The sequence below is a fragment of the Delphinus delphis genome, chromosome 12 (assembly GCF_949987515.2).
Source record: "Delphinus delphis chromosome 12, mDelDel1.2, whole genome shotgun sequence".
NCBI classification, from domain to species: Eukaryota; Metazoa; Chordata; class Mammalia; order Artiodactyla; family Delphinidae; genus Delphinus; species Delphinus delphis.
Window position 1 is genome coordinate 7203535 of NC_082694.2, and position 16127 is coordinate 7219661.

Sequence of the window (16127 nt, forward strand, 5' to 3'; positions counted from 1 at the left end):
AGGACCTTTTAAGTGTGTATAAAGTGGTAACCCAATATTGGAGTATATATTTTAAGGCCTGTATTATTTCAGTGAATGTGCTGATGGGTTACCCTGCTTCTCCCATAACTGGACATTGGCTGGTTAGGGAATAATCCTAAAGGAAATTTTTTTTTCTTTCTGATGAGCTTTTTTCACCCGGAAAAATAAAGCTGCTTCACAGATACCATAAGGCTGTATATTTCAGCTATTTCGTCAACCATGTTATGCATACAGAAGTATGCTGTCGTTTGTACGATCGCACATAGGCATTGTATGAAATTCATACGTCTGTGTCCAAAAAGCCACATATGTCATGTCTCTGGAGGATCCAAATTAGTTATTTGTCTAGGTTATTAAGGGATGACTTTAAAACCTTCAGGCTTCACATAAAGTGAAGAGAGAAACTGAAGCAATTTTCTACCCAACACCCACATTTTACCAGATAATTTTGGCAAGAGTCCAACATGTCATGACTTAGAATGATCTCATAGTTGATCAGTTCACCGTGTTGCCTGTATAAACAAAAATTTTAAATTAATTTAATGGACGTTAGTTGCCATTAGAGACAGAAGATACTACATTTTAATTGAGTTAGTTTAAAATATTCTAAAACTTGGTGCATTCCAGAGTTCACATTTCAGTCACTTCTCAAGAGCCAAGACGTTATAGTTTTCCAGATAGAAAGGTCATGGCTTTTCTCGAAACAACAGGATTGCAAAACGGTCTTTTAATGAGCAAAATCAAAAGCTAAGGGATTAAGCTTCCCCTGATGTTATGTGGGTTTAAAGAATTATTACCCAATAAGAGTTTTCTGAGTTTATCCAGACTCTGAACATGTGTAAGGTTTAAGCAATACTAAATTAAATTAGTAGCGTGACGTACTCCACCCTTTTCTAATGGCTTCCAGCTAGAAAATCCTAGGAAAACAAATATGCTGTTTCCATTAAAAAAGTTGTTCTACTTAAAAGTGCAGATTCTGACAGCCAATTAAAATACAAATCCTTTTACAGAAAAATCAGATCTGTAAACCTTTGAATTTACAAAACAGTTAAATTACAAAATAGGTAATCCAGTGTCACACAGACTTTTTGTTTTAAAACGAGGGTTCCTTTAAAGAGTAAATGATCCTAATATATGCCAAATATTTAGACTTACCTGTTTTCAGGAATATTGCAGTTGTGTGAATAATAAAACTCCTTTTGATGTATTCACCTGGCAGCCTCTGATGCCACTGAAAACTGATCCTGGCCAGAGAACGGAGAGGAGTTTCCCCTATTTTGCAGGGAAGCAGGTAGAAGCACAGAACTCCAGTGATGGAGCAAGGAAAGGAACTCAGTTCTCTCAGGCCAATGCTTGTAGAAAGGGCTCTGCTGAGCATGGCCATGTCAGTGATTCTCGATCACGGTGTGCCAGGGCACCCTCACTCCAGCGTGCTGAAGCCTCACGGGGAAGGGGGGGATTGTCTGCTATTGCTGTACCTCCCCCGTCCACATGACGTGGGCACACATCTCCCACACAGACACACAAACCCTGCGCAAGTGCTAGCAGGCAGAGCCCATGCAACTCCAGCCCAGGTGAGTTTAACTATGGGCTATGCCTGCTCTGGTGGATGACAGCTTGGCCACCTCCGTGGATTACCTGTGTCTCTAAGGTGGAGATGTTTCCAGGAGCTTTTTCTGGTTTTGTCACTTTGTTTTGCTGTCGTTTCTACAGTGAACTGTTGTTTCCTTCTGGCACAATCTCTCAATGAAGATCAGGGTCCCGACAGGCTGAAGCGCATGTTGAAGTCAAAGATCCTAAGGTCATCACCCGGCTTACTTGTTGCTGGTTCCCGCCTTTTCCGTATCTTTGATTATCCTTAAAAACATCTTGAAATTAAAAAAAAAGAAGTTTATTGATGAAAAGATGTATGCGTGCATCTAGAAAAAGGGACAGAAACCGCCTCCGAAGGAAATACAAATTTGTTAATTTATTACAAAATGTCCACTCACAGAAATACACAAGAAAACTTTTATCCTCTTATATTTGGGAAAGGAACTGGTGTCTCAGATACAAAATAATTTACACATAATCCATACAATTTTATTTTATATAGAAATAGGTCCTTATTACAACAGCTGTACAATTCACTACACATCATCTTATAATTACATAAAATCTTTTCTTTAGAAACATCTCAACATAACAAAACATACAAAAAAAGCAAAGTGCATTTTGAAAAGGAAAATCCACTCCTCGGTCTTATCAGGAAAGATATGTAGAAAGATGCAGCATTCTCATTCCAAGGGCCAGCACGTGATGGGGCTTCCTGGGGACCTGCCGCTCCACGGACCCGTCTGGCTGGTAAAACCTTCCCAGTCCTCAAGTCCTCAACGAGAATTCCAGAACGTCAGCTACGGGATTGTGCTTTGCTTTGAGTCCGCCTTCGTGGTTGTAATCGCCGAAGTAAACAGGAAACAGTCCAGTGTTATATTCGGGGGCAAAAAAAACACCCCAAAGCAAACCAATCCAAACCAAACCCCACCGGAACGGTGTGGGGTGAAAAGCCTTATTCCATTAGGGTCAGGCCGGAGGGTGTGGTGCTGCAGCCCGGTGACTGACCACCAGCTTTGCCATCTGATTGGTGGGCTGTTTTTGTTACTGGGGTCTCCAAATGAAGTCATGAGAGGAGACAGTATTTTTAAGAAAGGAAGGTGCCTAAGTTATCTCCTTGTGCAGCTGTGCAAATTAAAACAGAAGCAATCATCTAGAAATAACGAAAAAAATCATCTCTTTATTCTCTCTCTTCAACAAATCCCTGACCCGGTGCTTCTCCAACGCAGAGGAAAGAGAGTCAAGAGAGCGCAGGCCAATGAGCACGTGCGCACGGGCGGCAGCGGTGGGAGTGACCGGCGCGCTCCCGGGGCGGGGGCAGGATGCAGCGAGATGAGCCGTCACTAAGGTGAACTAAGTGATGCACTCCCGTGCGGACCGCGGTCCCTTCCAGGTATGGCTGTAGACTGTGGCCGTAAAGTGCAGGGACAGGGAAACACGGCCAGTGTCCCTGCCCACTTCCACGGGCCGGCCGCTGTGCTCAGACGTTGTCACCATTCAGGAGCTCTGAAACGGATGCGGTGCGCACGAAAGCCGGGGTGTCCTTTAAACTCTTCTCCCCAACTCCCTGGCCATCCCCCCCCTCGACCGTCCATTGGTTAAAGCTGATGAGACCCAACTGAGGCGCCAGGGCACTACCGGGGTAGCTGCTGGAGGCCTGAGGACTCAGACAGGCTGCTGAGCCTTCGGGGAGGGCGCGAGGGTGCGGGAGGAGGGTAGCCCAGGGTCCCTGGCTGCTGCGAGTAGGTGGAGAGGCGGAGCGAGTCCTGCTGGTCACTGTGCAAAGAGGTTGGTGCCTGCACCTGGAAAGAAAGGAAATGGCTCTTTCTGCACTTCAGGGACTCCTCCCCTGAACGGCTGGGGCGGTGATGTGGTCAGAATAAAGACCCTCCTCCCGGCCGGGGCCTGGGGGAGCGCCAGGCCGGGAGAGACGAAGCCGAGGCTCTGCCAGAAGGGTGCGAATTCTGAAGCCCAGCTCCCTGCCAGCGCTAGGGGTTCCTCCTGGCCCAGCGGCCGGGCCTAGGCGGCCGGGGCACGGTTTCCTGAGCACGTGCTCCACGTCGCCTGTGCGTTTTGGGATGATGGAACCTGAGACCACACACACATAATGGATGGGGCAGCATCCGCGCCTGCGTGCCGTCTGCCTACTTTTCACCGGTGGCCCCTGATTCCAGAACTACTTCCAAGTACTATGACTGGCCGGTATCCACCAGGAAGCACCCTAATTTACAGCTCAGAACCTTCAACTGGTCAAACGTTAACTCTGGATCCTTCCATCTCACCTCCCACGGTCCCCATCCATGAAACCTCCTCTGCCAGGCAATCCGGTCTGCCCTGTTCCCCACGCCACCCAGGCATGGCTGCTCCCCCACCCTGGCTCAGGCTGCCTCACCTGCTGCAACACTGTCCCCTTCGCCCCCACTCAGCCGTCCCCGTCCCTTCTCCACCAGGGCCTCTCCCCGCACCACCCCCCCTTTTTTTGGCCAAGCCGGCAGCATGTCATGCGGGGATCTTAGTTCCCTGAGCAGGGACTGAACCTGTGCCCCGGGCAGTGGCAGCGCGGAGTCGTAACCACTGGACCGCCAGGCCACCTAGCCACAGCGCTCCACCCACACAGACCCAGGCCTGGGCGCCCTCTGCGATGTCCCCTGTCTCCCTGCGCTCAAGGCCCCTGAGCGCCCTTTGTACCCTGAGCCCTGCCAACGCGTCTGTCACTCCCGATGAAGGAATATATGGGCGGCCTCTAACTCGCCGCCAGACGCTCCCTGCCTTCTCACAGCCCATCGTTTCCCAGCCCAGATCCCTCGGGGGTCCTGCGGGCTGACGGGACAGGCAAAGCTGACGTCTTGAGTTGACTCCCACTAGGCCTGGAGTCAGGGAGATCTGAACACTATACCACAGTTGAGCAGCTCTGGAATTCAATTACATTCTAGACCTCAAGGAAGACTCTGCACCGCAGTCACCTTGCTCAGCCCCCTCTGGCTTTGAAGGGGCCCAAGCCGGGGGTGGGGTGCGGTTCGGGGCTGGAGACCCCACATGACAGGGTCGGGCTGGGGCAGGAAGGGGCACCCGGGCAGGTGCGGGAGGGAAGGCCAGAGCCCCAGCAGACACTTCTGTCCCATCTGAGCCCCCAGCCACTTGCTCTCCCCTCCTTCCTTCCAGTGTACGTGGCACTTGCTGGAAGTAAGAAGTGACCACAAGGAAACATGCCCCCCATCTTCCTGGACAGCCCCAATTCCATGCAACGTCATCTCATTCATTTAAAGGAAGTTTGATGAATCTTTAAACATGATTTAATTTTGTATTTGTATGAGACTGCAATATAAACACACTAACAAGTCCAACACACATAGCAATCAGTGTCTGATTTTTGCTCTAAAAACTCCAGACACCATAATAAAAATTACTTTAAAAAAAAAGGACCTTTTTAGCACATAACCACATGAGGCATAAGAGCTGCTTCTAAATTTCTCACACTGTATATACGTAGACTTTACCAACTTTGAGCATTATAAACTTTAGAAACTACGAAGATTCAACTATGAATCTGTCTGGGGCTTATTTTGACACTGAGGACCAGAGCCCTACGGAAAGCCCGGGAGGGAGGGCCTGTCAGGCCTGGGCTGGGGGCTCGGCCCTGTCTCCCCCGCCCAGGTGCAGCCCGGCCCCACCTGCAGGAAGCACGGAGGCTGCTGCTGGGTCTGCGCGGGCTTCAGGGGCGACGGCTGGGAGGTGGGGAAGTGGGGGTGGAGCCCCATCAACAGGACAGGGGTCGAGGCGCTGCTGGTGGTGGTGTGCACGTCTGGGTTTGGACACGCGGCCTGGCTCTGTGGATACCTGTTTGGTGACACGTAAGAAAGACCTTTAAAAAAAAAAGCTATTGACATGACACCTAGAACATGGGCAACAAGAGGAAAAAGAGACAGACTGCACTTCATCACAAAGACCTGTGTGCGTCGCCCTATCCATGCAGGGAAAAGGCTGCTGGAAAATCCTTTGCAAATCATATATCTAACAAGAGATTGACATCCAGGCTATAAATACAATTCCTACAACTCAGCCATCACAACAAATGCAAACAACCTGATTAAAAAATGGGCAAAGGGCAGGAACAGACATCGCCGTAAAGAAAAGCTACAAATGGCCAATAAGCACGTGAAGAGATGTTCAATACCATTCGTCATTAGGGAAATGGAAATCAAAACCACAATGAGACACCACCTCACACCCATTACAATGCTATTATGAGAAAAACCAGAACGTAACAGTGTTGGCAAGGATGTGGAGAAACTGGAACCCTTGTGCACTGTTGGTGGGCGTGTAAAACGGTACAGCTGCTGTGCAAAACAGTACGAAGTTTCCTCAACAAGTTAAACTTAGCATTACCATCTGATCCAGCAATTCCACTTCTGGGTGTATGCCCCCCAAAAGTGAAAGTAGGGACTAAAACAGATATGTGTACATGCATGATCACAGCAGCAGTTTTTACAATAACCAAAAAGTGGAAGCAACCCAAGTGTCTGTCGATGGATGAAGGATAAACAAAACGTGGTCTATACAGACAGCGGACTATTACTCAGCCTTAGAAAGGAAGGAAATTCTGTCACATGCTACGACATGGGTGAGCCTTGAGGACGTTATACTGAGTGAAATAAGCCCATCACAAAATACAAATACTGTACGATTCCACTTAGATGCGGTACCTAGAGGAGACAAATTCACAGAGACAGAAGGCAGAAGGGCGGGTGCCAGGTGCTGGGGGAAGAGCGAATAGGGAATTAGGGTTTCATGGGGACAGAGCTTCAGTTGGAGATGATGAAAAAGTTCTTAAGATGCACAACATCTTAAGACGGTTGCACAACAACGTGCATGTACTAATGCCACTGAACTGACACTCAGAAATAGATAAAATGGGAAATTTCATGTTATGAAGAATATATATATATATATATATTTTTTAAAGAAAGAGTAGTTAATGAAAATGGTCCAATAACAAGGGGAAGGCTGTTTGGGAAAGCTCTGGAGGGGCCCAGACCAAGAACAGATATTTAAAGACACTACAGAGAAGTCCATTTAGCATTATATTTTTAGAAATGTTATATCGCTGTATGGGTCATTTAGTAACAGGCATTGGGGATTCCAAAATTCCCCTGAAGGGGCCTCTGTGTGTGGCAGGCAGACCCTGACCCGCCCTAGAAGATGGAGTGTTAGGTCATGTCTGGAAGAGAAGGTGGGGAAGGTGGGGACGGTATAAATAATTGGGTTGACCGAAAATGGCAGCTTTCCTCTAGAGTTCCCAGAGGAAAGAATATCCAGTTTTGCCTAGTTCACTGCATTTTAAGCATCTCTGGACAGCGACGTTTTTGTTTCCACTTATTTGGATCACTTGGAGAGGTCAGAAACCAAACCCAACATTCCCCGCACCCCCTGCCTGATTGAGAGCATCATCAGAGAATCTGAAGGTGGTTTCCCCGCAGTGCCCAGCCCCTGCCCGCCTCTACCATCATAGGGGTTTCACGGATGTAGGTACAGGCCCCAACCCTCAGAATACGCAGTAACCACCCGATGTTACTATTATTACTGGCTTAAGGAGGACACAGGAGGAAGGAAGCGGAGGGGACGGCCTCAGGGGATGGCTGCAAGGCCCCCGCATGGGGGTGCGGCAGGTCTCATCAGCTAGCACTGTCCCCGTGAACTTCTGACACAAATTAAACCAGTGTTGTATACGACAATGGTGTCTGCTTCATCTCCAAGGGCTAGAAACTATTTTCCAGTAGCTTTTCAAGTATTCCCTCTGTCTTCAGTAACCTCTGTCCCTAATAATTCAATGGCAAAGCAAAGCTGCTTCTTCGGGTCCCGAGGGTTGCAAGCAAAGAGCCCGGGGGAGGAGAGAGAGAGAGAGAGAAGCATGCGTGTCTGGGAGGGCAGGAGAGTCCCACATCTGCAGGGGGTTCCAGCCCCCGGCACGGCACCGGAACCACAGAGCAGGCGAGCTGGGTGTGCCCTCGGGAAGGCGGGGAAGGCTCCATTTACCTGGGATGTTACCACTTAGACCTGCGAAGATCGGAAGGTGGTGACACACTTGACGTATAACTAATAGTTTCCTTTGGGTCCTGTTCTCGGCATGGGACGCCGACACAGTTTTCTCTCCCGCCACGGGGAATGGAGAAAGAAGAGCTGAGAAGAGTCCTTTCGAAGGGTGTTGGCATACCTGGACCCTGCCTGTGGTGCCAGACTCACAAGGGGTGCAGCTGGTCCAGGCAGGTGAAACCCCAGCAGCCTGAGACCGCTCGGTGTGGCTCCTCCTCCCCCCGCCCCCGGGCCACCTACCTGACTTGCCGTCCAGGCCTGCCGACCTCTGAGGGCCGCCTCGCGTCGCAGGGCCCGGGCATCATGGGCTGGATGGGCTGACTCAGCAGCAGCCTTCGAGCAGAGGAAGAGATAAACGGGCGGCTTCGATCAGTGCCCGCGCTGCAGGCCCACCGGCCAACCCAGCGCCTGCCCAGCCTGCCTGCGCCCTTTCTGGCTGACCCGGATCCCCACGGGGCCTGCTCCGTCCTCAGAGGGTCCTTGAGGCAGCAGGTCACTTCCTCTGGCCATCAAGACCCTCGCCCTGTCCTGCCGCTTCCTGAGCTGAGATCAGCTGCAGAGGCCTTAGAGCCTAACGGTCTGAACTTTGCCTCCATCTCCGGCAGAAAGAAGACCAGAAACGAACGGTATAAAACTACGTCTCAGTCATCTTTCCAACAAGGACAGGGTCCGCACCTGAGCTGCCGATCGTGGCTGAAGTCCGGGCTGGGCTGGCCCTGGCTGGCCTCCTGGGAGGCGGAAGCAGGCGTGGTCAGGCTCAGAGCCGGCGGGAGCACAGCAGAGGTGCTGCTGAACTGGGGCGTCAGGCTGTTCCCCTGCATCATCTGCGGGCTTCTCAATGGCTTTGGACCCTGGAGCAGCCATTGCGGTGAGAAAGGTAAACCTTCAAGTCAACTCGGGTATCACCTCCCCAGAACCTCTGTCTTTCACCCACTTTGGCCTTTGCACTCGCTTAGGACCCAATGACTATTGACTGAGCTGTTATGAACTTGTCTTTCCCGTTGGATTGTAAGCATCTCAAGGATTCTTTAAATCCTTTGGGGCAAGGACAGTGCCGGGCTTGCGGCAGACAAGCAACCAACGTGCATTGAATGGAACTAGGAACTACTTTCTGCTTCATAGATTCCACTCCCGACTCATGGATCTCCTTGCTGACTCTCTAAATCACCAGGCCCACCCCTGCCCCAGGGCCTTTGCACCTCCTCTACATGGAATGCTCTTCTTCTTGGTACCAGTATGCCTCCTTCTCTCACAGGCTCAGTTCTTCGCTCGCATATTACCTTCTCAGTGAACCTCCAGCCCCTCGCCCGCCTTCCCCAGCCGTCTCACATCACCAACTGTCACACTGTTAATTGTCACTTGTTTGTTTCTCTCTCCCCACTTGGATCAGAGATTTTTTTCCTTTTCTCTTTCGTTCACTGCCGCCCCTCAGTGCTCAGGACTTAGTGCCTGGCACGCATTTGTTGAGTGAAATTGTAAATGAATGAGGGAACGAGCTTGCGTGTGCTTTTGCTTTTTGGGTTTTCCACTCTGTTTCACTGACACCATTAATATGATGGTACCACCATATTCTCAGAGCGTTTACAAAATCTTTGAACATGGTGTAAATCCTACCTCAGTTTTTTTCTTCTCCAGAATGTTCTTGGCTAGTCTCATCCATTAATTTTCCTGTTAACCTTTAGAACCCAAAGGCTGCATTTTAAAGTAAAACCCTTAAATCTGGGTGAAGATGGAGACACTCTCCTATACATAGACTTCTCCATATTTTATTGTACATCGATGTTTATGTCCCAGAACTCCTGCTAGACTAGAAACTCCCTGGGGTCAAGGACAGCTCTCATTTATCTTTGTTCCCCTGGGAGCCCAGCAGATGTCACTGAATCCATGTGAACATAAGAGGCTTCAGGAGAGGCTGTATTCCGCCTTCCAAGCTGTGCCCATCCGGAAACGAGGGCTCAGAACTTCTCGATTCCATTGGATTCAGTTCCATTGACTGATGGGTGACCCTGTCAGACTGCAAGGTCACTGGTGGCTTGTAGTAAGTGGTAATGGCTGTGAGGATGGGGATCAACAGGGAATCTGGGGGACCAGGAGAAGCTTGGTGGCCCTGGGGAAAGGGATGACGAACAGAAGTGGATAACTGTGCTCTCACACTGGTAATGGCTAAAACCAGCAGTCGGTGATGGGCACCAAGGACATGCATGTGGGGACGTGTGGCTTTCGGCATGCATGTCTGGGATGGCCATATCTACCTCCAGCCCAGCTCAGGATCAGAGCTGAAAGTTTCAGCTGCATGACACCTCTTCTTTTTTTCTAATAAAGTTGTTCCTTTTATTTATTTATTCCCCCTGCACCGCACGGTTTGCGCGATCTTAGTTCCCCGACCAGGGATCGAACCTGCACCCTCGGCAGTGAAAGTGCGAAAGCGTGGAGTACTAACCACTGGACTGCCAGGGAATTCCCTGCATGATACCTTTAAGGTATGTTAATATACTGATAAAACAGAGAAGGAAACCAATGGAACTTGGGGCTTCAAAGTGACAAAATAAAGAAAAGAAAAACCCCACCATCATCACCAGCTCCGGTCACAGGGGAGGTAGGTTCCTGGTCTGCTGGTGGCAAGGACTGAGTCTGGAGACAAGCATGTTTACCTGGGTTGATATCACACTCGAGTCTCTGAGCAGGTGCTGGCTTGTAACCTGGGCAGAGGCCACCTGCCCCAGAAGCTGAGGGCTGGCCACGAGCTGGGGCTGGGGGCCTGGGCCCGATCTCTGCTGGAGCTGCTGCTGAGCCCCGGGCCGCTGGGCACTGCTGAAGCTCAGGGATACGTCTGGCTGCTGCAGAAACATCTGGAAGCAGAAGCAAAGCGCTTTTTAGGCTGGGATCACAGTGCCTTCACAGGCCTGCACCTTCTTTGTATGGCCTGTCCCTGGCAAGATGGCAGCTTTCTCACTCCCTCTGACCTGCCTGGGGAGGTTCACCCACTGGACTGAGTGCCTGGGATGCCACCAGAAGAGTGCACGGCTCGGAGAAGGGAAGTGGGTCAGACGGATGCTGACCCTGCCCTCAAGAAGGTTCCGGTTGAGCGACTGGGGTTCTAACAGTGTGAAAGATGCTGAGACCCAGATATGTCATTTGATATGCTTGTTTAGTCTGGGTTGGCTTATCCACTTCTTATTAGAAGGAAAAACATCTTGTGAATGGAGGGAATGATGCAATCACAGTGGCAGAGGAGGGTTGGCTGACCAGTGGTGTGGGGCACATCGTCCCGGCAGTAGGACCTGTGCCTGGTCTTGAACCTCTGACCGTGACCATGGTCTGTACCCATCCTGCGATTAGCATCTTCTACCCCAGCTTCCAGCTGAGAGGGCAGATCTGCTCTGGTTAATTAGTTGCCTCTGCATTCCCAGGAAAGCAAATAAATCCAAAGGGTGACATAACATCAAGTCCATGTACTTTAAAATGATGATTAAGAATAGGTTTTGGGGCTTCCCTGGTGGCGCAGTGGTTGAGAGTCCGCCTGCCGATGCAGGGGACGCGGGTTCGTGCCCCGGTCCGGGAAGATCCCACATGCCGCAGAGCGGCTGGGCCCGTGAGCCATGGCCGCTGAGCCTGCGCGTCCGGAGCCTGTGCTCCGCAGCGGGAGAGGCCACAGCAGTGAGAGGCCCGTGTACCGCAAAAAAAAAAAAAAAAGAACACGTTTTACAATCACCATGCTAATCTCTATTTGTTACCTAAGATGTCTCAGACATTCAATAGGCTGCAATGTATCAGCCTGGTTGTTTTAATGGGAAAGGTTTAAGAGAATTTGATGAAGTTTATAAAGAGTGTTTAAGTGGTTCTGAGAACCTTGATACACCTCGTTTATAAGTTTGGCGTATTCAATTTAAAAGAATTCCTTAAGTGCCCAGAAAGATTTTACTTCTTAGGTTTATAAGTCTGCCTTGTTAGGTACATGAAATGTTTGAAAGGTTCAGATATATTAAATCTGTAAGTTAATGGCTTTGGTAGAGAATGTTGACTATTTACCATTTGTTAAATTTATAAACTGATTGAACGTGAACAAACACAAGTAAAAGCATTGCTATTTTCAGCCAAATCAGTAGATTTGGAAATAAAATATAATCTGTGAATTGACGCTAAAGGTTTAAGAAAAACAACTTCAGTAATTTCAATAATAATTTAAACCTAAGACCTGTAGCTCTTTTAACAAAAGCTCCTCTTGGGCATTAAAAACTGGTATTATCTGTATCAGATTCTTTTTTTTTTTTCATCTTTATTGGAGTGTAATTGCTTTACCAAGGTGTGCTAGTTTCTGCTGTATAACAAAGTGAATCAGCTATACATATACATATATCCCCATATCCCTTCCCTTTTGCGTCTCCCTCCCACCCTCCCTATCCCACCCTTCTAGGTGGTCACAAAGCCCCGAGCTGATCTCCCTGTGCTATGCGGCTGCTTCCCACTAGCTATCTACTTCACGTTTGGTAGTGTATGTATGTCCGTGCCACCCTCTCACTTTGTCTGTATCAGATTCTTGACAAGCAGTGTTGCACTCCATTTTAGGCCCTTAGCTTTGACGGCTAAGGCTCTCTCCTTCAACCCCGATTCCTGTACTCTGTGTAGCATAACCTCATACCCAGTATGGAACTGACATGCCGACATTTCCTGAGTGACAGAGGGGTTTTGGAACAACAGATGTGAAATCACGCCAGGCAGACACTTAAGTTAGTTCAAGCATCCGCTCCGTAGGGGGTGTCAAGTCATCTCCCAGAGACCCGAGCGAGGTTCCCATCTAGTGCCCTTCCTGCCACACCACCAGGTCTCCCTACTTTCCTTCATACCCCACCCCCACCAGAAAAGCCTGCAGTTTTGAATGAGGGCTCTTTGTCACTTTAGAAGTGAAGAAGAATGTTCTGGGTCTTCATCCTCTCAGATTCAACACCCAAACCTTTAGGATTAGTGCTTTACGCAATCTCAGCGACCTGGCTTGTTTAGAGCACGCAGGGTAATTTACACTTCAGCAAAAACCCAGTATTCAAACTAAATAACATGCATTTTTCTGGTGGGATACAATTTACCGTCTAATTAGAGTTCAAATAAATGCAACCTTTATGCACGACAGGCAGTATAATCTAGCTTAAATCGGACAGACTTTAGTTCAGATTCCAACCCCACTATGTACTAGTGGTATGACCTTGGGCCCTTTTCAAAACTTTTCAAAGTCACTGTTGGTTTCCTCACTAATAAAACAGTGACATTAACAGCACATAGCTCATAAAGATTGAATGGGACTTATGCTGAGGCATAGTACTAAGTGCTCAATAAACGTTAGCTAATAACAATAACACTAAAATAGAAAAGGAGCTCCTTTGCCTCTCTGGGCATATAAAAACGATCTGAGCAATGAGCAGAACAAATAAATGAATCAACAAACAGATTAAGCTTTTGCTCAAAGGGAAACTGTTTATGCTTGCGTTATGGCAGATTGCTTGGTCTGCTACTCTGTCCCACTGATGTATGCTCTCTGAGGGCAGAAACCCTGTCCTGTGTGTCTCTGTATCCCCACAGCACCTAATCAAGGGCCTGGTACATACTGGGTGTCTGCCAGATGGGTGGGTGGATGGATGGAAGGATGGAGGAGTGGGGGTGTGTGTGGGTGTATGGGTGTGTGGATGGATGGATGGATGGATGGTGGATGGATGGATGGTGAATGAATAGAGGGATGGAAGGAAAGGTGGAAGGATGGATTAAAGAACCAAAGACACCATTGTCACAGGTGTCTTTCTCGGTATTTCTTTCAACCGCCAGTAGAGGGCGCGAATGCTCTCTCAAAAATAAATTAAGAAGCGGCTTCCCACGGACGCAAGAGGTGACAACTTTTCAACAGAACAGCAATCTATGTAGCGCCCTTCATGACCCCATCTAGGTGCAAACACAACACCCTGAGAACCTCTCCCTCATAACCCAATCTTTTTTGGAAAAAAAATCATACTTAGCAAGCATCTCAGGCACACATAGTATAGTCTCAATGAAAGCTCCGAGCCAATGGACTAGGTAGGAAAGTCCGCTGAACTTGGGATAAAGGACTTGGGCGGGGGGGGAGGGGTGAGGGGGATTGCTACTGGGTACACATACCTGCCTCTGCTTTAGCGACAATAAAGGAGAATTTATAGCTTAAGAAGATGACTTCTTAACTAGGCTCTGGGGTCAGTTTTAGAGAAAGCACGAGAGAAACAGTTCCCTAATTCAAGTGGAAAAAGTCATTAGAGGAAAAACATACTTCTCATTTTCCAGAACAAACCAATCCTACGCTCACATATGGTTTGTCATTGTTCTTATATGCTTAGCTTTACAAATACTTATTATTACAAAACATTTCAGAAGTACAGAAGATAGATATTGTATAATGAAGTCCCACGTATCATCACTAGACTTCAGCAATTATCAACGTTTTGCTCTTAATCTATCCCCCCACTTTTCTCGGGGGGGAGGAGTGGAGTAATTTTTACTTGCTTATCCTTTATGCTTGACTCACGTATTTTTTTTTTTTAAACGTCACATTCTGGCTGAACATTTCAGAACGTATTTCTTTAAATCCTTAGACTTGCAAAAATACATGAAGAAAGAGTCCTTGAGGAATCGTTCTCTGGTTTGACTATCTGTGGATTTCCAAGTTCACTGGAAAATTCCACTGCAAAGATAAGGTCACAGGGAAGAAACCAGGAGAGGTAAACGCAGGAGGCTTGGTTTCCACGTCATCCCTTACAGAGCTCAGGTGCTAGACGTTGGGGGTCAACAAAATGCACTATCAGGACAAAGAAAAGCAATAACCCTTCATGTCAAGGAGTGAAAGAGATAGCTTTGTGTCCCGGTTATTTAAGAGTTCAGCTTTAAAGTTGAAAATAGAAAAGTTCGGGCTGTGAGGCGGCTGTTTATCCGCCTACCTTGCTTTCAGCAGCTTCTAACGCAAGGCCCCCTCCCTGTTAGTGTAAAAATTCCATTCAAGTAATTGGAGTCGGGAGTTCCAGCCATCGGACCCTGGATCAGTGAGAAAATAAGACTGCTGGGAACAAATAAGTAACAAGGGACTGACACCTTGATGACTCCATGCGTTTTCACCTAAATGCTGCAGTCTTGTCCCTAGGCAGTTTGGGGGTGTCGCTGAGGAGGGGGGTGGGGTGAGGGGCTGTGGGCCGGGAGCAGGGCTGTGGGCGGGGCTTGGTGCCCAGGGCTCTGCGCAGGCGCACCTGACTGGGCTCCCCTGCCTTGGGTGGGGGGAGGGGCCCCACTGGACAGAGAAGGCTGCTTGGGGTCCCTGAGCTTCTGGAGAGCCCGCCGGGAGCGCCTATCGGGGCCCAGGGAGGCAGGATGGCCGGCTGTAGGCGTCTCCAGGCTGCCTAACACCTCTGCACTATCCTGTGTTCATCTCCGCTCAGGGCTGTGCCCGTTGGGGTGTTATTGTGGCCACACGCAGGGCCGTGTGGAGGCTGGGGCAGGGGGCAGCAGGGCCAGTGCTCCAGCTGTTTCCCCCAGGGGTGTCTTCTTCTTCCTTCTGTCTCCCCAGGTGGCTGCCAATGCTTACCTCTCTCAGGGCAGACTCCAAGGTTGGCGACATTTACAACCAAGGGCATGCACTTGGGAAGAAAAACAGTCCTGGACTAATTTAAGTGAAAATAATTTATCCTTGAAAGAGATCCAATATATAAAGTTTTTCCTCCAGAAAGAATCTCTCGAAAGGCTTCAAAGATGTGACATCTGGGGGTGGGGTGGGGTCACGGTTAAAAGCAGCTGCTCTCAGAGCATGCAGAATGATGCCCCAATTGCTATGCTGCAGTGGGGTGGGCCGGGGGTGCCAGGGTACTGACCTCCAGCTCCCACCTCCTTTGCCGTTCCCCGCAGGGTGCAGGGTGCACAGCACAGATCATTTCCCATATCTCCCTGCATTCATGCTTTGGATGAGAGGGAAGAGCAGACCTGCTTCCATCTCTCTGTCAGCAGCCTGCGCTGGGTGTTCAGAAAGTAGTTACACATGTGCTGGGAGTTTAAAACCCCATAGGAGGGAGGCCAGAGTCAGGGCAGGGCGACCAACCACCAAACACGTGAAAGAAAGCGCATGTGATGCAGGAAACATGTGCCCAACAGAGTGAGGAGTGAGTGAAGAGGATGTCATGTGAATTCCAGGTTTGGCCTGGAGCTGGGGATGGAGGAGGTGGGAATTCATTCTCGCACTTCATTGGTGGAGGTTTCAACTTGTTTAGGAGGCAGAGCTCAGTAAGGCAGCACAGAGGACTTTGGAGGAAGTCCTGCCTGCCCCTGCAAGGGTGGATGAGGACACATCACAGAGCGGGGGGGGGGGGGGGGGGGGCGGGGGGAGGACAGAGCTCAGCGCACCACCGGCCCAGGAAGGGGCATCACCTGGA

General features: G+C 49.3%; 1 protein-coding gene across 2 annotated transcripts in view; it reads right to left on the bottom strand.

Moving 5' to 3' along the window:
* Nucleotides 1–2774: 2774 nt before the first annotated feature.
* The window catches only part of NPAS2 (neuronal PAS domain protein 2), a 181588-nt gene continuing 168235 nt past the window's right edge, over nucleotides 2775–16127 (bottom strand). For both annotated transcript variants that reach the window (XM_060027269.1, XM_060027268.1), the window contains exons 16-21: nucleotides 16123–16127; nucleotides 10356–10553; nucleotides 8380–8555; nucleotides 7945–8037; nucleotides 5286–5451; nucleotides 2775–3416 (exon numbers count right to left, since the gene is read on the bottom strand). The exon at nucleotides 16123–16127 is cut by the window's right edge and continues 142 nt beyond it. In XM_060027269.1, coding sequence (XP_059883252.1) covers nucleotides 3249–3416; nucleotides 5286–5451; nucleotides 7945–8037; nucleotides 8380–8555; nucleotides 10356–10553; nucleotides 16123–16127 — 806 coding nt within the window. In that variant the 3' untranslated portion in view covers nucleotides 2775–3248. The remainder of the gene's footprint in view (nucleotides 3417–5285; nucleotides 5452–7944; nucleotides 8038–8379; nucleotides 8556–10355; nucleotides 10554–16122) is intronic.